The 24,443-nt window shown below is 32.8% G+C and overlaps 3 protein-coding genes and 1 long non-coding RNA gene across 5 annotated transcripts; 2 read left to right on the top strand and 2 right to left on the bottom strand.

Annotated features, from left to right (window-relative positions):
* Positions 1 to 1,002: 1,002 nt before the first annotated feature.
* Positions 1,003 to 9,448, top strand: LOC130677095 (neuropathy target esterase sws). 2 transcript variants are annotated; one of them, XM_057483685.1, is made up of 9 exons: positions 1,003 to 1,205; positions 1,279 to 2,806; positions 3,421 to 3,894; positions 4,429 to 5,042; positions 5,673 to 5,948; positions 6,007 to 6,193; positions 7,429 to 7,545; positions 8,131 to 8,744; positions 9,312 to 9,448. In XM_057483685.1, exons 1-9 carry the CDS (start codon positions 1,182 to 1,184, stop codon positions 9,417 to 9,419), a joined length of 3,942 nt encoding a protein of 1,313 aa, XP_057339668.1. In that variant the 5' UTR covers positions 1,003 to 1,181; the 3' UTR covers positions 9,420 to 9,448. The 2 variants fall into 2 exon arrangements, with proteins under 2 accessions (XP_057339668.1, XP_057339667.1); XM_057483684.1 differs by lacking the exon at positions 7,429 to 7,545 and adding an exon at positions 7,137 to 7,253 and having other exon boundaries at positions 1,004 to 1,205.
* Positions 9,449 to 9,648: 200 nt separating this feature from the next.
* On the bottom strand, positions 9,649 to 12,237 carry LOC130677096 (folylpolyglutamate synthase, mitochondrial). The gene is made up of 3 exons (XM_057483686.1): positions 12,020 to 12,237; positions 11,839 to 11,951; positions 9,649 to 11,294 (listed from the first exon to the last, which is right to left on the bottom strand). Exons 1-3 carry the CDS (start codon positions 12,092 to 12,094, stop codon positions 10,037 to 10,039), a joined length of 1,446 nt encoding a protein of 481 aa, XP_057339669.1. The 5' UTR covers positions 12,095 to 12,237; the 3' UTR covers positions 9,649 to 10,036.
* Positions 12,238 to 14,101: 1,864 nt separating this feature from the next.
* On the top strand, positions 14,102 to 21,109 carry LOC130677652 (transcription elongation factor SPT6-like). Its single transcript, XM_057484477.1, has 3 exons — positions 14,102 to 14,249; positions 14,357 to 14,722; positions 16,889 to 21,109. The coding sequence occupies exons 1-3, from the start codon at positions 14,241 to 14,243 to the stop codon at positions 20,999 to 21,001; spliced, it is 4,488 nt and encodes a 1,495-aa protein (XP_057340460.1). The 5' UTR covers positions 14,102 to 14,240; the 3' UTR covers positions 21,002 to 21,109.
* On the bottom strand, positions 21,041 to 23,534 carry LOC130677653 (uncharacterized). Its single transcript, XR_008991681.1, has 3 exons — positions 23,402 to 23,534; positions 22,827 to 22,946; positions 21,041 to 21,584 (listed from the first exon to the last, which is right to left on the bottom strand). It is a non-coding gene; the product is annotated as an uncharacterized LOC130677653 (long non-coding RNA).
* Between the last annotated feature and the right edge of the window lie 909 nt (positions 23,535 to 24,443).

Below are 24,443 nucleotides of genomic sequence, written 5' to 3'. Positions count from 1 at the left end.
GCCATCTAGAGTTTTTTTATTTAAAAATTACCGATGATAAAATTGACTCCCGCGTTGACAGCAGAGTTCGAGTGTCATAAAAAACTCTTCAGAAGTAAATTTGTGATTAAAATGTCACTAATTAATTATCAAAAATCTAATAATTGTTAATTAATACGAGTGTGGATGTAGCAGACATCAGACAAATTTAAAATTATAAACAAGTATACTTATTTATAATTTTAAATTTGTTTGATGTCTGCTCCTTTTACACTCATTAATTAATGACAGCAACGTCACGAAAATTTTTTTTTGACACAACATATTTTTGCTATGAATATTTTTTAAAAAGTAAAAATTAAAAATTCATAATTTTATTCATTAATTGAATCACAAAAAAAAAATTCTTATGATTCTAAAGATGATACTGAAATTAACTGAAGTCTGATAATTTTTAAATTTATTTAAAAACGATAAATTAAAACAAAAAATATTTTAAAAAATTGCACCTATAGTTTTTTTAATTTTCTACACGTGCATATTTTCAGTTTTTTTTTTTTTTTTTAATTTGAGTTGTTAAAAATTTTCAGATTTTTTTTTTCAACAAATCAATGACAAAAAAATAAAAACTCAAAATATGCACATGTAGAAAATTTTAAAAACTACAGGTGCAATTTTTTCAAATTTTTTTTTTTATACTTTACTGTCTTAAATAAAATTCAAAAATTATTAAACGTCGGCTTACTTCAGTATCATTCATTTCTAAGGCTAGCCGGCGTTTAATAATCTTTGGATTTTTTTCAAAACGATAAATTATAAAAAAAAAAAATATTTAAAGAATTTGCACCTATAGATTTTTTAATTTCCTACATGTGCATTTTTTTTTTTGTTTTTTTGTAATTAAATTTCCGAAAAAAAAAAAATCTGAAAATTTTTAATTGTCTGCTAACTTCAGGATCATTTTCTTTCCTGTCATAATTTGAAACGTAAAATAATCCCGCGCTGATACCGCGCAGGCGCGAAATTCAAAATGGCTGAGAAGTGAAAATCAAAGGTCAGGTGTCAGATCGTTGTGTAAAAAAGATAAAGAGATCATATTTATATTTATTGTAATTGCGAATAAATAAAATAAATATGACATCTGAAAGTATAAATTCCCGATGTTATCAATTTGAGTAATTAATTAAAATTTTAAAAAATGCATGCGTTTATCTTCAGCCATGGAAGTAAGTACTGATTTTATCACAAAATTTATTTCCATGATAAATATTTATTTTTAAAAATAAATAAATTTTTCAGGTAATAGAATTATTTGATCGTTTAAATGAAAGTCTGGACACGAGTTTCCCCTGGAAGTGGATAAGTCCGCTGCTAGACAAGTACGAGATATCATCACGTGTAATAATAATAACCTTGGCCTGTTTCCTGGGTATTTTGTTCATCAGTTTGTTTGTAATCCTAAGAAAATGGAAAAACAAAGAATTTTTACCGGAAGTAAAAGAGTTTGTTGGAGTAAGTGGGAAACCCCGGTTTCGAAAACGAGACAAAGTATTATTTTATGGAAGAAAAATGCTGAGAAAAGTAAAGAGTATCAGCGGACAAGTAAATTCATCATCAGGACAAGGAAAAAAACGACGAGCTGTAATGAGATTTGCCAGGAGGCTGCTGCAATTAAAGAAAGAAACTGTTCCACAGCAGCTTAAAGTTCTAGAACCTCCTGCTGAGTATCTTGAAGAAGATCTAGGTCCTGGTGAACGTGTACCACCAGATGCGCTCTACATTCTTCAGAGTATTCGCGTGTTTGGACATTTTGAAAAACCAGTTTTTTTGAAACTGTGCAAGCACACGGAGATTATGAACCTGCCAGCGGGAACTGCGTTGTTTAAAATTGGAGATCCTGATGAAAACGTTTTCATTGTGCAGCAGGGGCTGGTTAATGTTTACATTACCGGGTCAGATGGGGCGCAGATTCCGCTGAAGCTCGTGAAAACTGGAGAAAGTGTCACCAGTCTTTTGAGTTTTACTGACGTACTGACTGGGCACACCAGCACCTACAAGACCGTCTCCGCGAGAGCTGTTGAAGACTCGGTGGTGGTTAAATTACCTATGAGCGCATTCCAAGAAGTATTTCAGGATCATCCGGATGCTTTTATTAGAGTCATTCAGGTAATTATGGTCCGTCTTCAACGAGTAACGTTCACAGCATTGCATCAGTATCTTGGGCTATCAGCAGAGCTTGTAAATCAAGGAACGACAGCTAAAAAAAAACAGAGCCCATTCTCTGGATCTCCGGTACGATCGCGAACTCGTGAGAATTTTGATCTGACACCCACGGACAAGACTCTAGATCTTTTACATCAGACACCGACGCAGCCAGTGAGCATCAACGCCAAGAAGCCAAAGCACGAGTGGAAAGTTTCTGATGAACCGACTCCGGACATGGTACCAGAGTGCGATCATCACTGGTCTGATACCTCACATCCTGGGAGTCGGAAACGGTCAGCAGTTGACGTGCCGCTGATATCAGCACCCCAGGATGAAGCTCAGCTGGTGCAGATCGCAACCGATGCGTTTGTTAAAGAACTGGGTCTTGAAGATGACTCGGTCCTAAAAGACGGCAAGGTCCAGATCCGCGAAGTTGCCGCAGGAACTTATTTGATGAAGGAAGAGTCCAATAAAGACATCGCCTTGGTCTATGTGCTCTCAGGATCACTGGTGATAAGTCAGAGAGGATCTGAAGGAGGCCGCAGCTTTGATTCCAGTGAGCAGGTTCACATGTTCAGTGCTCACGCCGGCGAAGTTGTTGGTGGTCTTGCAGTTCTGACTGGTGAGCTTTCAAAATTCATAACTTTTTAACTAATCAATATTAAGAGCTTTAATTGGTCTTTAATTAAAGCTTAGACCTTCCACTACAACTTTTGTTTTTGTTTGATCCACTTCCGGTCATTAGTTTTCGAGATATCGACTTTTATAAATAGATACGTAAAATAACTGAATTTCGATGGGAAAAATTTGACTTTTGAGCTTTAAAAATTCATAACTTCTAGAAAAATTGAAATTAAGAGCTCAGGTTGGGCTCATTTTGAAGCTTAGACCCAGAGGAACAAATTATATTCTTGGTTGATGCACTTCCGGTCAATAGTTTCTGAGATATTAATTATTAAAGACGGCATCAATTTTTGAAATTTAAATTTTGGATAATTAATTTCTTTTATGAACTTTAAAAATTAATTACGGGAAAACTAATCAAGATTTAGGTTCGTGCTTGGTCTCAAATTAAAGCTTGGACTTCAAACAACAATTTTAGTTTTTGTTTAATGGATCTCAGAACAATATTTTTCAAGTTATTAATTAATAAAGACAATAACTTTTTTTGGAACCATTAGTTTCTAAGTAATTGAATTTCGAAATTAATGATAAGAAACAAATTTATTTCAATAGGTGAGCCGTCATTCTACACCATCAGAGCAAAACATCCAAGCAGGATTGGACTACTCAGCAAACAAACATTTTTTGCAATAATGCGAGAAAAACCAACGATAGTTTTGCACGTCGCCAACACTGTGGTCAAAAGGCTGAGTCCTTTTGTAAGACAAGTCGACTTTGCATTGGACTGGCTCTTTTTGGAAAGCGGTCGGGCCGTTTACCGCCAAGGAGATGAGTCAGACTCGACCTTTATTGTACTGAGCGGTCGATTGCGGTCAGTAATTACTCACAAAAATGGAAAAAAGGAATTAGTGGCCGAGTATGGAAAAGGTGATCTTGTTGGAATCGTGGAAATGGTAACTCAGACACCAAGATCTACGACTGTAATGGCTGTCAGGGACTCAGAGCTTGCTAAATTACCAGAAGGACTCTTCAATGTTATTAAATTACGATATCCAATTGTTGTTACTAGATTAATTAATTTATTAGGTAAGAATTCATTTTTATTTCAGACATTTTTTTCCGTAAACTATTGAAGATTTAAGGACGGGGTTGGGCTCAAATTGAAGCTTGAATCTTTAGCTATAAATTTTGTTTCTGGTTCATAGGGTTCCGATCGATAGTTTTCGAGATATCGATCCATATAGTAGATATACAGAACAAATAAATTTTAGCGGGAAAAATTTGACTTGAACTTTCAAAATTTATAATTTCTATAAAAATCAAGATTAAGAGCTCAAATTGGGCTCAAATTAAAGCTTGAACCTTCAGCTATAAATTTTGTTTCTGGTTCATAGGGTTCCGATCGATAGTTTTCGAGATATCGATCCATATAGTAGATATACAGAACAAATAAATTTTAGCGGGAAAAATTTGACTTTTGAACTTGAAGGGACGGGGTTGGGCTCAAATTAAAGTTTGAATCTGCGGCTACAATTTCATTTTTGTTTGAACAAATTTCGATCAATAGTTTACGAGATATCGAGAAATAAAGTAAAGAATGAAATAAAAAAATGTTTGCAGGTCACCGAATTCTTGGAACTTGGCAGCAAGCGGCTACCACTAGGTCATCAATAAAAAGCCAGCACCGAACAACAGCGACGACCTTTGACGCCCGACCATCCCAAGTTAACTTTTCAACAGTCGCAATAGTTCCAGTCTCCGAAGATGTTCCGCTTACTGCTTTTACTTATGAGCTCTATCACTCGCTCTGTGCAATTGGACCCTGTCTACGCCTGACCTCTGATGTAGTTCGTAAGACTTTGGGGACCAGTATCATGGAGACACCGAATGAGTACCGATTGACATCCTGGTTGGCCCAACAGGAAGACCAGCACCGAATTTCTCTCTATCAATGCGACTCGACTTACTCCGCTTGGACCCAGAGATGCGTACGTCAAGCAGATTGTATTTTAATTATTGGTCTTGGTGACAAACCCCCGACTCTTGGAAGAACTGAGCGAGAGGTTGAGAGACTAGCGATGCGGACGCAAAAAGAGCTGGTGCTTCTTCATAAAGAACATGGCCAGAAGCCTAGCAATACTGTCGAGTGGTTAAATATGCGCAGTTGGGTCTCTAGTCATCATCATATTCAATGTCCCAAGAGAATGTTCACCAGAAGGTCACAGTATAGGATTGTAAGTAAATCGTTTTTCTATACCTTGTGCATTTATCTTGAAAACTATTGGTCCGAGGAAAAAATGATAAGAGTCAAAAATTGTAGAAAATTTAATTTCCTTTCGAAAGAGTACCCACAAGCCCTATTTACTCTGGATTTTTACCATGGGAGTAATTACAATAATAATTACTAGTACTCATTATATTTATCTCGTAAACTATCACTCTGAGGAAAAAATGTAAAGAGTAAAAAATTGTAGGAAATTAAATTTCCTTTCGAAAGAGTACCCACAAGTCCTATTTACTCTGAATTTTTACCATGGGATTAATAACAATAATAATTACTAGTACTCATTATATTTATCTCGTAAACTATTGATCTGAGGAAAAAATGATAAGAGTCAAAAATTGTAGGAAATCAAAAATCCTCTGGAAAGAATACCCACAAGACCTACTTAATGTAATTAAAAAAAAAAATCATATTTATCAGTACCCAGTATACTATCTCGAGAACTATCAGTCCTACGACAAAACTTAAAGAGTCAAAAATTGTAGGAAATCGAAAATCCTCTGAAAAGAGTACCCACAAGCCCTAATTATTCGTAATTTTCATTAAGATAATTACAATTTACTTTTATTATTTATTTTAGAATGAATTGTATTCAAAAGTGCTCATGTCGGAGCCAAATGTGCACAGCGATTTCAGCCGACTGGCGCGCTGGCTCACGGGGACATCAGTGGGATTAGTTCTTGGCGGTGGAGGAGCACGAGGTGCTGCACACATCGGGATGCTGAAAGCTATAATGGAAGCTGGAATCCCTATCGATATGGTCGGCGGTGTCAGTATCGGGTCTTTTATGGGTGCGCTCTGGTGCATGGAGAAAAATATCACGACGACGACGCAAAAGGCTAGAGAATGGTCTAAAGTATGTCGCGTTTAATTAAATTGTTGGTTTTTTATTATTTCTAATGAATGATTTTCAGAAAATGACCCAGTGGTGGAGGCAAATATTGGACTTGACCTATCCGATGACCTCGATGTTCTCTGGCAAGGATTTTAATAAAACGATTCAGGCAACGTTTGGAGACACTTATATTGAAGATCTATGGCTACCTTTCTTTATAATCACGACAGACATCACGGCTTCTTGTATGCGCACGCACACACATGGTCCGTATCATTTTATAAAAATTTTATCAATTATCACTAACTAAAAGGTATTCTCATTATACGGTTCAAATATAAGCTTTTATATAAATTTTATTTTTATGGCTAGTGCATTTATCTCGTAATCTATCAGCCCTACGACAAAATATAAAGAGTCAAAAATTGTAGGAAATTAAAAATCCTCTGGAAAGAGTACCCACATGATATACTTACTCTTAGTAGTTAGTATAGTAATTACTGTAATTACATTTTTGGTATTTACTATATTTATTTATGAAGCTATTAATCTTAGAACCAAATGTAATAAAAAAAAACTTGATAGAAATTAAATTTCCTATAGTTAGAATACCCACAAGCTATACTTACGCTCAATAATTATCTTAATAATATTTTTTTAAATCCCTAATATTCATTTTGAAAACTATTGATCTGAGGATAAAAAGGAATGAGTCAAAAATTGTCTAGAATTAAATTTCCTCTGGAAGGAGTACCCACAAGCCCTACTTAATCTCAAAATTAAAAATAATAATTATAGAAATTACATTTTTAATATCCAGTATATTGATCTTGTAAACTATCGGTCTGAGGAGAAAAAGTAATGAGTTAAAAATTGTAGTAAATTAAATTTCCTCTGGAAAGAGTACCCACAAGCCCTATGTATTCCAAAAAGTTCCTAAGATAATTGCACTAATACCATAACCGTTTAATGAGAATATTTAAATTCATTAGCAATTAGTAATTAGACTAGCAAAAGCTTTATTAACACTTAAATCTCGCACTCGATCATCTGCTTATTTTAAAATGACGGGAGCGAGTTTATTTATAAATAATATTGGAGTAATTGTTGACGTACTCGCGCGTAGATTTGCTAAAATTATAAAATTCCCAGTTGTAAATTTTGTAAATAAAAAGAAAAGAAAAAATCGTAATGACAATACGTGTTTAGGATCGCTGTGGCGTTACATTAGGAGCTCGATGTCATTGTCTGGTTATATGCCACCGTTGTGTGATCCAACCGACGGCCATCTTCTTCTTGACGGCGGGTACGTCAATAATCTGCCAGGTAAATTTTTTTTTTTTTTTACTTAAATTCATAATTTCTTACATTCATTGTTTTTGTTGTTATTATTATTATTTATAACTCGCTCCCGTCGACAAAAGATGCATCACATTTTTTTTTTTTTTTTTTTTTTTTCATTATCAATTAATTTAAAATTTAATAAAAAAAAAAAAATCAGGCCCATTATGGAAGTACGTGCGAGCTAGTATGACAATAGCTGGAGTATTTCCTCCAATATGCGACCCAGTAGACGGGCATCTTTTAGTCGACGGGTGCTACGTTAATAATGTCCCAGGTAATTATTTCCCTGCATCAAAAATCATTAGAATTAAATCTTAAAAAATCATAGATGACATTTAGTAAATTTTTTTTTTGAAGTATGTCATGTGGGTACTCGTTTGAGAGGAAATTTCATCAGCTATCTAGTACTGATATCAGTGAAATTAAAAAAAAAAATTGGGTCATACAAATTATAAATTTTTATCATTTTTTTTTTTTATAAAATTAGTATGAGCGCTGAATAGTCAGTAAAATTTCCTTTCAAATGAATACCAACATCGTATACTTTTGAGTATTAGATCCATGTACTACTTGATATATTTAAATGTATATAGTTAATAATGATATATATATTTTGTTTTTAAATATATCATGTGGGTATTTGTTTGAGAGGAAATTTTATCAATTATCTAGTAATAATATCAGATTCTGAAAAAAAAAATTTATGCAATTAATCATTTCCATTAATTAGAAAAATTCTGTTTTTTTAAAACTGATATCACTGCTGGATAGTTTACCAAATTTCCTTTCAAACGAGTACCAACAACCCCTACTTCTGCAAAAAATTTATTTACGAATTAACGAAAAAAAAAATTGCAAGCTGACATCATGCTGAGACAAGGAGCGCATCACATTCTAGCGATTGACGTCGGGTCACAAGACGACACCGATCTAACTAATTACGGAGATTCATTGTCTGGATGGTGGCTGCTCTGGAAACGCTGGAACCCATTTGCGACTCCAGTAAAAGTTCCCAATTTACCTGACATCCAGTCGCGGCTGGCGTACGTCAGCTGCGTAAGACAACTAGAGGAAGTAAAATCATCAGACTACTGTGAGTACATTAGACCTCCAATTGACAAATACAAGACCCTGCAGTTCGCGAACTTTGATGAAATCAAAGACGTGGGTTACCATCACGGGAGAACTTATTTTGAGGGACAGTCCAAAGCTGGAGTACTCCCGAGGTTCAATGCCGATCGCGAGACTGCTAAAGCTCTACGTGCTAAACATCAATCAAATCAGGACAGCATTTCTTCTTATACTTTTACTGATTTAGCTCAGATGGTCTGCAAAGTTTCCACGCGAAACCGCAGATACGATCTGGATATTGATTCCGAGTCTGATGAATTCGAGGAATATGAAGCTGATCTTGAGGAAGATACTCATGAAGTTGGTTATGCTTCTGAACCTACTGCTGGTATTTTAGATCAGGTAAATTTTTTCATATTTTTTTTTCGCAAAAATAAATATCGATTCTCAATTTCTCGTCAAATTTCCTTTCAAATGAGTACCAACAACCTATACTTAAAAAAATTTATTAGTTTCAATAATTAATTAATTAACCATTCATCATTAATCACTTGTTTTAAAAGTAGGTCATGTGGGTACTCATTTGAAAGCTTTTTTTATTTTTATTTCGAAAATGGGTCATAATAATTTTTTTGAATTAATTTTGACTCAATAATTAAACAAAATAATTTATGAAAAAATTTTTTTTTTTAAATAAATATCAATGCTAAACTCTTTGTCAAGTTTCCTTTTGAACGAGTTCAAACAATCTATACTTGAAAAAATTATCAACTTGAATTAATTAATTAATCAGAACTAATTAATCACTAGTTATAAAAGTATGTCATGTGGGTACTCATTTAAAAGGTCTTTGTACAATTATTCCAAATATCAACTAAAAAATTTTTTTAATTAATTCAGACCCAAAAACTGGAAAGAAAATCAAATTTTTGAAAATGACACTCATTAATAAAAATAAATTATTTACAGAGTCCTGATGACAATCGTTTGAGACGTCGCCCAGGAATTTCGATGAGTCTCTCAGATACGGAAGCGGAATCCGAGTTAGAGTATCACCCAAAGTTGTTTAATTTGTAAAAAAATATTACCATTTATTTCTTCCTTAATCAATTTTTTTATAACGTCTTTATCAAGACATGTACATATTTTAATAATCCAGTACAAAAATAATTTTTAAAAAAATAATAAATTATATTACAATTTAAGAGATTCGTGCCAGTGATAGCCGATCAACGTGATAATTGTTTTATTGATATTCGATGTTAAGTAGACCTAATAGAATAATAAAGTTATTATTTTATAACGACTAAAAAATATTTTATTTTTACAAGTTTTAGACAATGAAATTCCCTGTGGTAAGAGTACCCACAAGCCCTACGCATTTTTCATATTTACAAAAATTAAAATTTAATCACTCATACTTTCATTTCATAAACTATCGCTTGTACAAAAAATTAATATGATACAAGAGTTGTAGGGAATTGAGTTTCCTGTAGAACGAGTACCAACAAGCTTAACTTATTTCCAAAATTTACAAAAATAATAACAATAATTACATTTTTTAATCACTCATACTTTTATCTCGAAAACTATCACTCATTTCAAAAAATTATCTCAGACAAAAATTGTAGGGAATTAAATTTCCTCTGGAAAGAGTACCAACAACCCCCACTTTAAACAATTTCCAAATTACATTAATCACTGTTCATTTTTAGTTCTGGATCCAGGAGCGCCAGAGCAGCGCCAATCAAATGCAGTGACCCCGTGATCAAAACCTGAACTCGTTCGGTTTTAAACTCGGACTCAATCATCTCCAGCGCTTCTTTAACTGAATTAGCACACGCACCCTTATTATTATTATTAACAACCCAGTGCTCGTAATTAACCTGACACCTCTTCGTCTGCTCAGCAACCGGCAGCACTCGATTTTCCATTTCTTTTAAACAAATTCCCGGGAAATTCGGTACAAAATACGCTCCACTAAATTGAACCCTTCCCAAAATCTCTAGCAAACTCTTCGCGTCTCTATTTCCTGTCGCATTAAAAATCAAAACTGATTTTTTTCCCATGGATTTTTTTTTGCTGAACCACTCGACGCAGCAGCTCATGCTTTCCTGCGTGTGCGCGCCATCTAAATAAAAATCCACGCTCTCGGTCCTCAAAATCTGTGTCCGTCCTGGCCACTTACATAATTTCAGGGCAATTTCGACTTTATCAAAATTAATTACCGATTTATCTATTGAATTTTGTCTGTTACTTAACCAGGTCCGCGATAATTCAATTGCCAAAGCAGCATTGGAATATTGAACCTCCGAAGAAATTCCTAACTCCGGTGGATTTTTTTTAAATTTGTGACACGAAATGGCGGACACGAAATTCAATGGGCAACAGATGGTGTTGGCTTTCTCGCGCAAAATTTGAATTGTCTCTGCCGGCTGAGTTACTGAAAAAGCGGGAACATTTTTTTTGAAAATTCCCGCTTTCTGGGCAGCAATTAAAGGTAAAGTGTCACCCAGAAGTGCGGTGTGGTCTAGGTCTAGGCGAGTGATCCCAACGCAGGCGGGCTGGGGAATTATATTGGTGCAGTCGTAGAGCCCGCCGATACCAACTTCGACTATGGCGACGTCAACTGAAGCGCGAAGGAAGACGTGAAACATGAGAATGGTCAGAAATCTGAAATACGGAGGCATGTCGGCCTCGTGATCTTTTTGGGAAGAAAGTGAGTTGTGAAGCCGCCAAAATTCCTCGGCGAAAATTTGCTCAGATATTGACTGTCCGTTTATTCGTATGCGTTCTCGGACTGATATGAGGTGCGGAGATGTGTAGAGTCCGGTTTTGTAACCGTGATGACGAAGAATCGACTCGGTGAACGCGCATGTTGATCCTTTCCCTTTGGTTCCTGCTACGTGGATCACTGATAACTTTTTTAAGTCTTCTAAAGTTAAGCCTGATCTAAAATAAGTAATAATTTTTATTATTTTAAATTCAATTTTTAGAGCAGGTGGTCATATCCGGAAAACTAATGGGTTTAGAAGAAAATTTAATCAGTAAAAAATTGTAGGAAATTAAATTTCTCGAAGAAAGAGTACCCACAAGCCTTGCGTTAACTTATTATTTAATTTAATAATAATTGTATTTTTAATACCCTCTATAATTTATCTTGGAAACTAAAGGATTTAGGAGAAAATTTACTCAGACAAAAATTGTAGGAAATTGAATTTCCTCTGGAAAGAGTACCCACAAGACCTATTTTTTATTTATATTTATAAAAATAATAATAATTATTTTATTTATCATTACCCCTAACATTTATTTCGAAAACTATCATTCTTACGATAAAATATAAAAAGTCAAATATGGTCTAGAATTAAATTTCCTCTGGAAAGAGTACCAACAAGCCCTACTTATTATTAATTTCTTTCATGATACGAATTTTTTTTTTTAATTTGCTTTCAATAGAATATCTTTAACCCGTGAAAAAACAAAAAATAATTACCTCACTAAATATTTTTCCGTTTCCTTGAGGGTAGTATTACCCACGTCATATCTCGATGCTGTTTTCAGGTACGCAGCATTTGATTGGAGATTATTTAAAGCTTCAATAGCATTCTTAGAATGAAAATATAAATTCATATTCTGCATTAAAATTCAAAAATAATAAACGCGCGAAAACGTACCTGGTAATTTGCCGTACAATATTGAGAATTCATAACCATTTTCTTGAATGTATTGAGTAACCTAACGCAATTCATTATTGTGCAATCATCAGAACTGATAATAATTGCTTATAAATATTTAATAAAATATATTGTAAATAAATAGAGCACGTGTTTAAAGGTTATATATATCATTGACCGCTTTCTCGTGCTGTGCGGGCTGCGTTTTTTTTTGTATTTCAATTTCAATGATGTCGAACTGATCCACTAACGCATGCGCAACGGTGGTCTCATTAAAACAGATGTTTATTACACAGATCCCGATAATTCAGATCCCAGATCTCCAGATTTCTGGTAGATCTTGAATTAAAAAGAAAATGTTGAATTCTCGGTTTTTCTACGAATTTTCTCGGAAAATTACACGTTCTTGTTTTCTATAGTTTCTCTATGGAATATCTGAGACGGTGGCAAATCCGAATTTTCTATAAAATTTCTATGGATTTTGTTGAATTTTCTTTAAATATTTTATGAATTTTTTTAGACGGTGACGAGTCCAAATTTTCTATGAAACTTCTAACTTCTATGAATTTTCTTTGGATTTCGTATGGATTTTTAACTTTCCGCTAAGAAAATCGATGATTTTCAAAAAATTCCGAAAGTTATTGTTTTCACCCCAATTTTAGAAAATCGAGTTTTCATTAGATGTCGACGTTTTGAGGTCCCAGGAAGAAGCTATTCTATTTTCAGAATGATGTCCGAGCTGTATGTATGTGTGTGAGTGTGTGTGTGTGTATGCAAACTCTTTGTAACTTTTTAAATAGTAAACCGATTTAAATGGTTAGGGCGGCAATCGAAAGAGCTTGTTGGCCATCAACTTTTCTGAAAATTTCAGATCATTTTATCAAGTAGACTTCAAAATATTGCCGAATTACGAAAAAAAAAATTTTTTTTTTTTACTTTTTTATTGATTCCTTAGAAACGACTTAAACAATTGACTCCAAAATCTAATGAGCTCTAGAACTTAATAAGACGCGTCGATTGCCATCTCAACCATCTCACTCGGTTAATTTGTTCGAGGGATATCGCGGGAGAAAGAAATTGTATAAAATCTTTTTTTTCGAAAAGAACGGCATACAGAAGTATTTTCGAGCTCGATGAGCTTGAAAATGTATTCACAGCAATGTTTTCGAGCTCAAGGAGCTCGGAAACAACGGGAAGTTTTGGGGCTGGTCTGCAAATTCAACCGATAGACAGATTTTTTTTTTGTCATCTTAACTTCTTGTTTCAAATTTGGTTGACAACACATTAAAAATTTGTAGACATGTGTAAATTTTAACACATTAAATCTTTAACTCTATTGCTCCGTACAATCGAAAAAATAAAATTCCAAAATATGGTTCATACTGCCCACCCTTAAGACTCACTTATTTTCTAAAATTATTTAACAGTATGACCTATGACATCTTTTTTTCCTGTTTTCTAAAATAAATGCCTTAAATTTGTACAGCACTTGGGCCATATGACGTCAAAGATTTCCTGCGATCGAACCCAATACTTAAGATCATAAAAATCCACTAGCAACGGGTTTATTTTTCCTTTAATACAAAATATAGATTTTGAATTTACCCTTTAACGTCGCTTTTAAAAGAAAAATATAAAATATTATTTTAAGGAGAATAATTATTATTATTTCCCTGAATCTTTTAAAATATTAAGAGAAAACGATAATTATAAAAATTCATATTTCACAGTTAAGGTGTAATTATTTAAGTACCCATATAATTAAATCCAATATTTTCTGATGAAAAGTAGACAAAGTCTCAGTCATTATAGGATTAAAGAAAAACATTTAAAGTACATAAGTGAGGATTTATTTAGTGGCGCCAGACTGTAATTATGAATTTTTACCTGGGTAATTAGTCTGTCGGCCAAAATCTTTGTCCCTTATAATATAAACAGTCTCCTTTGAGTTACTATTTAAATTTGGTGACTACTATTGACGTTAAATGAGTTTTGTAAAATTCTTCTGACCAATGGACTTGCAATGGGTATCCCCACTTCCTTAATTTGTGTCTTTTAACGAAAAGGACTTGGTGCTTATTTAAAGTACAACCGACACCCTGATTTAGTTTAGTTGTCTTGTAGCTCTTGAGCATCACGACCACGCTTTATCTTACTGTTGAAAATCATCACAGAAGTTACTCGTTTTATTTTTTGAAATAAAAAAATTATTCCTGCCGAAATGAATTGCGTAAGTTTTCTTATTTCTTTTTTTTTAATAATTTAAGTCGAATTTTGAGTTTAATGTGATTTTTTAAATTGAAAATAATTTTTAATAAATATTATTTCAATTTGCAGTTAAAGAACAATGGGGAGCACGAAGAATTGGTGAACATTAGGAGAAAATTTAAGAATTGCGTGGTGGAAAGCGACGACGATGGAACCAGTAGCAGTGAAAGTGAGGAAAGTGAGAGAGACGACGACGATGACGAAGTCCACGGAAGCAAACGAAAAAAAAGTCATAACGATGACGATGAGTTTGATGATCGTTTGGAGGACGACGATTATGACTTAATCGAGGAAAATTTGGGCATAACTGTTGACCGTCGACGATTTAAACGGTTGAAACAGATGCCAGCCGGCGGATCTGACGACGAAGATGAAACCGGAAGGACTGAGAAGGAGTCCATTGCTGATGAATTGTTCGAAAATGGCATGGAAGATGTAAGTATTTTGATTTGTATAATAATTATTTTATTTTTCTTTATTTAATTAAAGTCAATGTCCCAATACCGGAACGACGAATGGTATACGAGTGATTTTTATCGTTTTAAAAATATTCAAATAGATTAGAAACCTAAATAATTTATTATATCATATAGAATAGACATTTACCTATTCAAAATTGATCAAATTAATCCATTTTTCTCAAATTTAATATAATAAAAAAAAAAATTTTTCTATGACACCTAAAAGACTCAATACCGGAATTCGGTTGTTCTAATACCGGAACAGTAAATAAAATGAGTTATATTTTGTATTTATTCATAGAGAAAATATTAACAATTATTAAATCGCGTCCCTAATGCCAAAAAGGCATATAAATTTTTTTTTGTTCAATCGCTTAGAAATGATTTGAAATGAATATTTTGATAATAAAAAAAATTAAAACCAAAAAGGCCTATAAATATATATATATATAAGCCTTTTTGCTCTTAGGCACAATGATCATTAATGCCAAAAAGGCATATAAAAAAAAAGTATATTACCATGAAGTTAAGCCTGTGAATTCAAATTTAAATATACTAAGGGAAAAAATTAAAGTAAAAAAAAATTTCGAAATTTTTAAGTGAGTTTTGAGTAGCTGTATTTATGTGGACAGTGGTCGTATCGTGAGATAAAAAAAAAAAAAAAAAAAAAAAAACATTTTGAAGCTCGACGATTCTAATTTTCAGATTTTTCGGGGAAAACTTTTTAGGAGCCACTTATCGTATTAGTATCACGAAATTGATCAAAAAACAAAACTTTAAATATTAATGCCAAAATGGCCTATAACAGCAAGCATATGCCTTTTTGACATTAATTTTATTTTTCATTTTTTAGCTAATGCTAAAAAGGCGCATAAATAAAAAATCATTGAAATATTAAATTCATTCATTTTTTTGTTAATAAATCTTTAATTGAACCAATTCGTTGATTTTATTGATTTTTTATTTATGCGCCTTTTTGGCATTAGCTAAAAAATTAAAAATAAAATTAATGCCAAAAAGACATATGCTTGCTGTTATAAGCCATTTTGGCATTAATATTTTAATTTTCGTTTTTTGATCAATTTCGTCACTCTGAAGCGATAGGTGAATTAAAAAAAAATTATATGCCTTTTTGGCACTAGGGACGCGAAATAATATTAATGTAAAACGAGTGTGAATGTAGCAGACATCAGACAAATTTAAATTTATAAATAAATAAGATAAATAATTTAAATAATAATATTTATAAAAATAGGACTAATAATTTCAAAATTTTTTAAATACACATTTTTTAAAATTTTATTTTATTAATTATTTACTTGACTTATTAATAATTTTAAAATTGTTTGATTTTTGCTACATTCACACTCATAATGCAAAATGTATTTAAAATTTTTAAATGATTAAATATTCAATGAAAATAAATATTTTGAACTGAAAAATAGAAACAAAATAAATCATCTAAAGTCTATACTATAAAACTAATTAACAAAACAAAATTAACCACATAAATTTATTTTTTATGATTTAAATTAGAGTTTATCTATATTTAATGCATTTTTTATAACAATCATACATACTGCATTAAATATTAGGGCTCCAGTCAATAAAACTCACCGTTAATGTCTATCGGTAACATTAATAACATTAATATGACTGACTGTTCCGGTACTGGACATTGGGTTCATTTTAGTGTACCAATCGACGTACAGTGAAATTAATATAATAATACTATTTTTTTCATATTGTTAATATGTTTTCTTAAATTTTATGCCATTCAAGATGTATATACAAAAAAAAAATGATTGAAAAGTAATTCTATACATTTTCTATAAGCTTAAGACCATTGACTGATTTCTTAGCACAACCATTAAGACACATGAAAAAGTCATGGATTCGAGACTGTTGCTGTAATTAACATTTTTTTCCCATACTTCGGATATATTCTAAAATATTTTTTATATCCTATTTTGTAATTGAAAGATTAAGGTTTGAAATAAAGAAAGTTTTATTTAATTTCATCGCGTACGAGATAAAATATAATATAATAATTATCAAATCGTTCCGGTATTGGGTCTTGTTCTGGTATTGGGACATTCACCTTATTTCATGGATTCTAATTTATAATTCATAATTTTAGGATACTCAAAAACCCAGTCACGAGTCAGAGCATGAGGGCTCTTATCTTGGCGAGGATGATGAAAGTGTTTCATCCGAAGACGACTTCATCGTCGGCGATGATGACAAGCCGATAGCCAAGAAAAAATATATCTCTGTAGGGGATCCAGCTCTGGACGAGGCCAGGGAAATATTTGGCGTCGAGTTTAATTACGACGATGACATGCATCTGGGAGATAAAGATGTGGAAGCTGAAGACGACAGGGGAATAACCATAAAATCTACAGGCCACAATATTTGCGAAATATACGAGCCCGTCGATTTAAAACGCGCGTTCTTTACAAGCCGAGATCATGAGATCCGTTGCGAGGACGTTCCTGAAAGAATGCAGTTGCGCTCTACGCCGATTACTCCTGTACCTAAAGGTTCCAGCGAGCTTGATCAAGAGGCCGAGTGGATTTATAAGCGTGCATTTACACAAAAAAACATTTTGCGACAAGTTAGGGATTCTTCAAACGGTATGGCTACATTTGGATCTGTTAAAGGACCAAAAACGGTGGAGAAAATAAAGAATGCGTTGGATTTGATGCGTAATCAAAAGTTTGAAGTTCCTTTTATAGCTTTTTACCGCAAAGAACTAGTGGAACCAGAATTAAATGTCAATGATTTGTGGAAAGTCTACAAGTTTGATGCTAAGTGGTGTGAATTTCGTCAGAGAAAAGAAAAATTGCTGAGTTTGGTTGAGAATATGAGAGATTTTCAATTGGGCGAATTAATGAAGAATCCTGATGCGCCACTTTCAGATCAAGTTCGGGTTATCAAAGACCAAGATATTGAGCAGTTGAAGAACGTTGAAACAAACGAAGAGAGAAATGATTTTTATAATCTTTTCATGCTCTACTACAGTCGCGACATTCCGCAAATGAAGGAAATCTTGAGACGGAAGGAGATGGAAGCTCGAGAATCGGAAAAAATAAGGAAACGTCAACAACATCTTTTGGAGACTGAAGAAAATAGTGAAGATCCACCGCTTGAAGATGAAGATGCTGAAGAGTCAGAAAAAAATGACCATACTCTTAAGCAGGCTGTCAGAAGTGGACCTTACACACTTTATGTATGTGCCGGGCTCAGCAGTTTTGCGAAAAAATTCGGTCTCACTCCTGAACAGTTTGCTGAAAATTTACAGGATAATTATCAGCGTCATGAAATCGTTCAAGATCCAGTTCATCCTGATGAAGTGGCGCGAGAGTTCCTTGGGGAAAGTTTTCAGTCCACAGAACAAGTTTTGCAAGCTGTTCAACACATGGTGGCCATCCAACTGGCACGTGAACCAATTGTACGAAAATGTGCTCGTGAAATGTACATGGATCGTGCTAAGCTATCAGTACGCCCGACTAAAAAAGGTATCAAGGAAATAGATGAAAGTCATCCGATCCATACCATGAAGTACTTGAAGGACAAGCCAGTCCGTGAACTTGTCGATCAAATGTGGCTCAAGTTATCGACTGCTGAGGCTGACGGTTTGATAACGATCTCATTTAGCGAAACCGTTGAAAGCATAATCGGCTCAGACTTCATCAGTGATTCCAAGCAATTGTACATCAAAGATGAATTCAACAGAAATGCCCAAGATTGGAATAATTTACGTAGTGGTAGTGTAGAAATGGCTTTTAAAAAATATATTATTCCAGACTTGAAGAATGAATTGAGAGCTAATATCACCGCTGAAGCAAAGGAATCCATCACGTACTTATGCTGTCGCAGGTTGTTCAACTGGATAAAGTTTGCTCCATACACTTGCGAATTTTATGGCCTAGATGATGAAGCTTGGAACACCGGAGAAGGCATCAGGTCGATGGGAATTGCTTATGTTCCAGACATCAATAAAGCTGCGTTTGCTTCAATCGTCGCTCCGAATGGTGAGTGCGTTGACTTTTTAAAACTGCCTCATTTGTTAAAACGTAAGAATAGTTTTAACAAAAAAGAAAGACTTCTCAAAGAAGCTGATTTAATTTCTCTGAGAAATTTCATTAGCAAAAATAAGCCACATATTGTAGTAATTGGTGGTGAATCCAGAGATGCTCAAACAATTTACAATGACATCAGGGAATGTTTGAAAACGCTGTCTAAAGAAGATCAGTATCCTGCCATACGAATTGAAATATGTGACAGTAATGTAGCGAAGATATTTTCTACCAGCAATACAGGAGTAGCTGAATTTCCCGAGTTTCCTCCACTACTGAGAGAATCGATTTCACTTGCGCGACGCCTACAAAATCCTCTAGGGGAATTTTCGCAGCTTTGTAATCCAGATGAAGACTTGCTGTGCTTGAAATTCCATCCTCTTCAAGATTTACTCTCAAAAGAAGAGCTTTTGGTGGACCTGTATGCAGAATTTATCAACAGAGTCAACGAAATTGGTGTCGACTTGAGCAGCAATAACATCTACAATAAAAATTTATTGCAATTCGTATGTGGATTAGGCCCCAGAAAAAGTAAAGAACTATTAAAAATACTAAAATGCAAAAAAATTAAATTAGAAAATCGTACTCAATTGGTGACTATGTGTCATATGGGACCAAAAGTTTTTATAAATTGCGGTGGATTTATAAAAATAGACACGGCTACTCTCGACGACAACTCAGATGTCTACATTGAGGTGTTGGACAGCACGAGAATTCATCCAGAATCGTACGAGTGGGCGCGTAAAATGGCCGTCGATGCTCTAGACTACGAGAACCAAAATTCAGATCTAGGTACAGCAATCGAAGAGACAATAAAAACTCCCGAAAAACTTCAGGACCTAGATCTCGAAGCTTTTGCCGCCGAGTTAGAGAGACAAGGTTTTGGAAATAAAATCATGACTCTCTATGACGTCACAGCTGAATTAACTGACCGTTACAAAGATCCACGAGTGCCGTATGTATCTCCATCTCCTAAAGAAATCTTTACTCTATTAACCAAAGAGACGCAAGAAACTTTTTACGTCGGTAAACTAGTCCAGGCAACAGTGATTGGGTTCAATTTCAAAAAACCCGAAGGCAAACAACTGGATCATGCAAAACCCGTTAAAAATAACGATACCGGACTCTGGCAGTGTCCATTCTGTTCCAAAGATGACTTTTCTCAACTCGCTGAAGTATGGAATCATTTTGACACGGGAAATTGTCCAGGAAAAGCTGTCGGCGTTAGACTCCGTTTGGACAATGGACTGCCTGGATATATTCATACTAAAAATATATCTGATCGTCATGTCGCGAATCCTCAGGACCGGGTGCATATCCAACAAGTGATAACTTGTCGTGTTACTAAAGTTGATGTTGATAGATTCGATAGCGAATGTTCCAGCAAAAGCAGCGATCTTTCTGACGTCAATAATATCTGGCGACCTGCTAAGGACTCGTACTACGATACAGAGGCTGAAGAGGAAGATAGAAGAGCAGAAAAAGAGAGCAGGAGCTCAAGTAAACAACCCACTTATACTAGACGTCTTATTGACCATTCGTCATTTCACAACATAAGTTTCGCTGAAGCTGAGAAACTCATGAAGACCATGAACCAAGGGGAAGCTATTACCAGACCCAGCAGCAAAGGAGCCGATCATTTAACACTCACTTGGAAAGTGACCGATGACGTTTATCAACACATTGACATAATTGAAACAGATAAACCAGATTCTGTTTCATTGGGACGAAGTTTGTCGATCGGCACTGAACAATATGAAGACCTGGATGAAATCATTGCGAGACTTATCAACATGATGGCTGGTAACGTCGCAGACATACTTAAATTTAAGTATTATCGCCGTGAGGTTCTTGGGTTCAAAGACAAAGCTGAGGAAATATTGAAGGAACAGAAGATAATCAATCCTCGCAATATTCCTTACCTTATTTCGCCGTCTAAAAATTATCCTGGTAAATTTTTACTGTCTTATGTGCCTGAATCTAGATGTTACCATGAGTATGTTAGTGTTACCTCAGAGGGATTCAAATTTCGCGAAGAAAAGTTTAATAATTTTACGTCCTTGATATGTTGGTTCAAAAACCATTTCAGGGACCTTAATGTTGTATCTCATAGGTCTTTTAGAACAACAACTTATAATCATACTGCAGAGGTCAATTGTTTGGCTGCTTGATTTTTGTTTTTATTTATTTATTTTACAAACTTGTATATATTTATTTTCATAGTTTTTATCACCTCTGTACAAATTAAATAATTTTTATATTTCAATAAACAACAATTATACGAATATTAATTTTTTTTTTTAAAGGTTCCCAGTAAAAAAATAATTAAGACTTTAGTTTATAAGAAATTAGTTTTAGATTTAAAACTTTAGCTGCTGTCCAATACTTTGCGGAAATAAATAATTAAGTCTAAGGAAAGTACATTTTTAAATAAAATATCTGATTTTTAAAAAAATCTGGTTCTAAAATATATATTTTTGACTCAGACTGAACTTAATTTCACTGCCGTGATTAAGTAAATTAAAAATAAATATATATCTATATGTATATTCCCATAGCGTATTAGAAACGATACATAATTTTATAATAAAGGCAAAACATAAATCGTTTCATTGGTGGTTAGCCCCATATACTATAAGATGATTTTTTTTCCTCTTTTTTCTTCTTTGGATCATAACACTCTGGATAGAACCAATTGATCTTAGTGCATGTACTACCAGGGCAACATTTTACTGCTCCTTTTTCTAGACTACACTGTAACCAAATAAAATGATTAAAATTATTAGTCTTTCAATCATACGTTTCGCTCATAACATTTTTTATTCGACAACTGAAATGGAAGTAGATTTCTTCTTGGTCTAAAAAATAATTTAATGTTGGCGTTATTTCAAGAATTGAAAATAAAGGAAGTCTAATATATAAGACACAGAAAAAAAAACAAGACAAGTTTAAGTTCTTTTTTTGTGAGATGAAAAACACATTTCAAGATATGAAAATAACATATTTGTTTTCGACTAATTTATCTTACTCGCACTGTTTTACGCCAACTAAATAAAATAAAAGTTAATGTGACACGACCCTGAAGTTACCAGACAATTAAAAATTTTTGGAGTTTTTTTTTTTAACAATTAAATTTGAAGAAAAAAAAAAGCGAAAAATATGCACATGTACAAAATTTAAAAAACTACAGGTGCAATTTTTTCAAATTTTTTTTTTTTGTAAATTTACCGCCTAAAAAAAATCCAAAAATTATTAGACGTCGGCTAACTTCAGTATCTTAATCTGACTTAGATTTTATTTGTGACTTCAATTTTTAAGTTAAAAATCAAAATAAATCAAAATCAAAATAAACTAAATGCAAGTTAAAAAATGCCACCTGACAGCCAGAATGGAAAGCGAATTTTCAAAATTTTTTAATAAAAATTATTTTTCAAATTAAGTAACAATAAAAATTTAAAAATAATTTCTATTTAATTATTGCGTCAATTTATAATATATATTTTATCATTTTTTATTTTTATAAATTATCTTAATCTAGAGTACTTTTTTTTACTTTAATATGTATAATAGGGCGCTTTTTTTGACGACTATTTTGTTTTTTTTTGGTCCAACTGAAAATTTTTTGGAAAATGTCAAAAAAAAAATAAAAAGAAATTTCCTGAAAAATTGAGCTGTTAATGTCAACATTAAGTACTTTTTCAGAGCGTGGAAAGATTTTTTTTTTAAAATACCCGTAAACTTTGATTTTTTTTTTTTTTTCGAACATATTTTAATATTTAAGTCAAAAATACTAATGCAAATCAATGAGTGCATTTCTTTTACTATTTATTACTAAATGTATAGTAATAATCATAAAACAGAAATTGATACTATATTTTTTACTGAAAAATTGTTATAAATAGATTTTAATTACATTTCGGATTCGTCATAGTCTAATCTAAATTTTGAATAGAAAAATATTGTTTAATCTTACAGATTTCTTCTTTTTTCACATACCTTGGAATCTGCCATCAAGCATCCTTGATAAGTATAAGCGACAGCTACAGAGACGAAAAAAGTTAAGACGATGAATAAATGCAGAATTCTCATTTTGAAAATAGTATGTCAAAATAATATCTGCAACAAAAGAATTGAATTTATAAAAATTTAGCGTTTACTTCATTATAAATATTGTAGAATCCATGGACTTATTCATATATAGCTATTAGTTAGAATTTCATCAAATTTTATGAAAATTATCTCATGTTTTCCAATAAAACTTCGGGAAAATTTTTTAAATTTTGTAAATTCTTATAAAATTTAAAAAAATTCAATGGAATTTCATGATAATATTCTTTCTCGAGTTATTATATGTTACATACTCTATTATGAAATTATCAGTTCCTCAAAAATTATATAAGATTTCATAAAATCTTATAAATTTAGTATGAAAATTTAAAACTCCATATCTTGATAAATCTAGTATTTATTCAGCTTCAGGCAAGTTTTAAATTATAGTTGAAAAAAAAAAATAAAATTTTTCGGTCGAAATATGTTGGCAGAAAAAAATGTAAAATTTTTTTTTTACTTACAACAAAACAAGACTAAGTAGTCGATAATACGGTGAACATTTGAAGAGTGCCACGGAAATATTGAAAAGCTCTATTTATACTCGTTGGAGTTATTAGTGATAATGGAAAAACTTGTTGACCCAGAAACCATTACAATTATAAGCGTTTACCAAGAATATGAATTTTTTCTAATATTTTTAAATTATCAACGAGGAATGAATACATGGAAAAAAAATTGTAGTTCTTTTCACCATAACATTGTAATAAAATATTTTTAGTTGCGAGTATTCCAATATGTAGTAAAAGGATACTGACTTTACTGCAAGTCAAGTTAAAGTTCTTCTAAGTTGGAGTTGGCATTTATTTACTTAAACTTTTAGTAATCTCAACTAAAGCTGCTATTGTAGCAACTACAGATACTTGTGACCAGATTTAAATTGCAAGCCTTACACAATAAATTCGTGCCAGATTATAATTCAATTCTGGAGGAAGACTATAGTTGAAAATAGTTGCGCATGGCTTGCTCAAGATCTGCTCAAAGCTCAAAATTGACCTTGACCCTTGAGCAGATCTTGAGCAAGCCATGCGTAAGTACCTACTGCAAGTTACTGGTGCAAGAAATGCATCAGACACTTTTTCATTGCACCGTGTTCAAGATATCTTTAATATTCTTGAGTACGGTACCATGAGCAAGACATACGCAAATCTTGACATAGATTTCTTCATACACAATTTTGCGAAAGACATATATTTTCTTATTAATATAAGGATAGATATACATTTATAGTAATTAAATTAAAATTTTCGTTGTTAGTTAACTTCGATTTTTAAACATTATAAATATAATTAAAAATTATTATTATAATAATATTTATTATATCCATCATATTTTAATATTCAAAATATACATAATTTCTGAACAGTGAATATGCAATATTAAATTATGCATTAAAATAATCAAGGGAAAACATTCCTGGTTAAGAATTCCGATTGAAATCCAACTGGGATCCGATTGAGTTTAATCCAAATGAATCGGTTCCAATCGGAAAAAATGCATAAATAT

Source organism: Microplitis mediator, chromosome 11 (assembly GCF_029852145.1).
Source record: "Microplitis mediator isolate UGA2020A chromosome 11, iyMicMedi2.1, whole genome shotgun sequence".
Classification (NCBI taxonomy): domain Eukaryota; kingdom Metazoa; phylum Arthropoda; class Insecta; order Hymenoptera; family Braconidae; genus Microplitis; species Microplitis mediator.
Note: the sequence above shows the minus strand (reverse complement) of the source record. Positions and strands in the feature narration are given on the sequence as shown.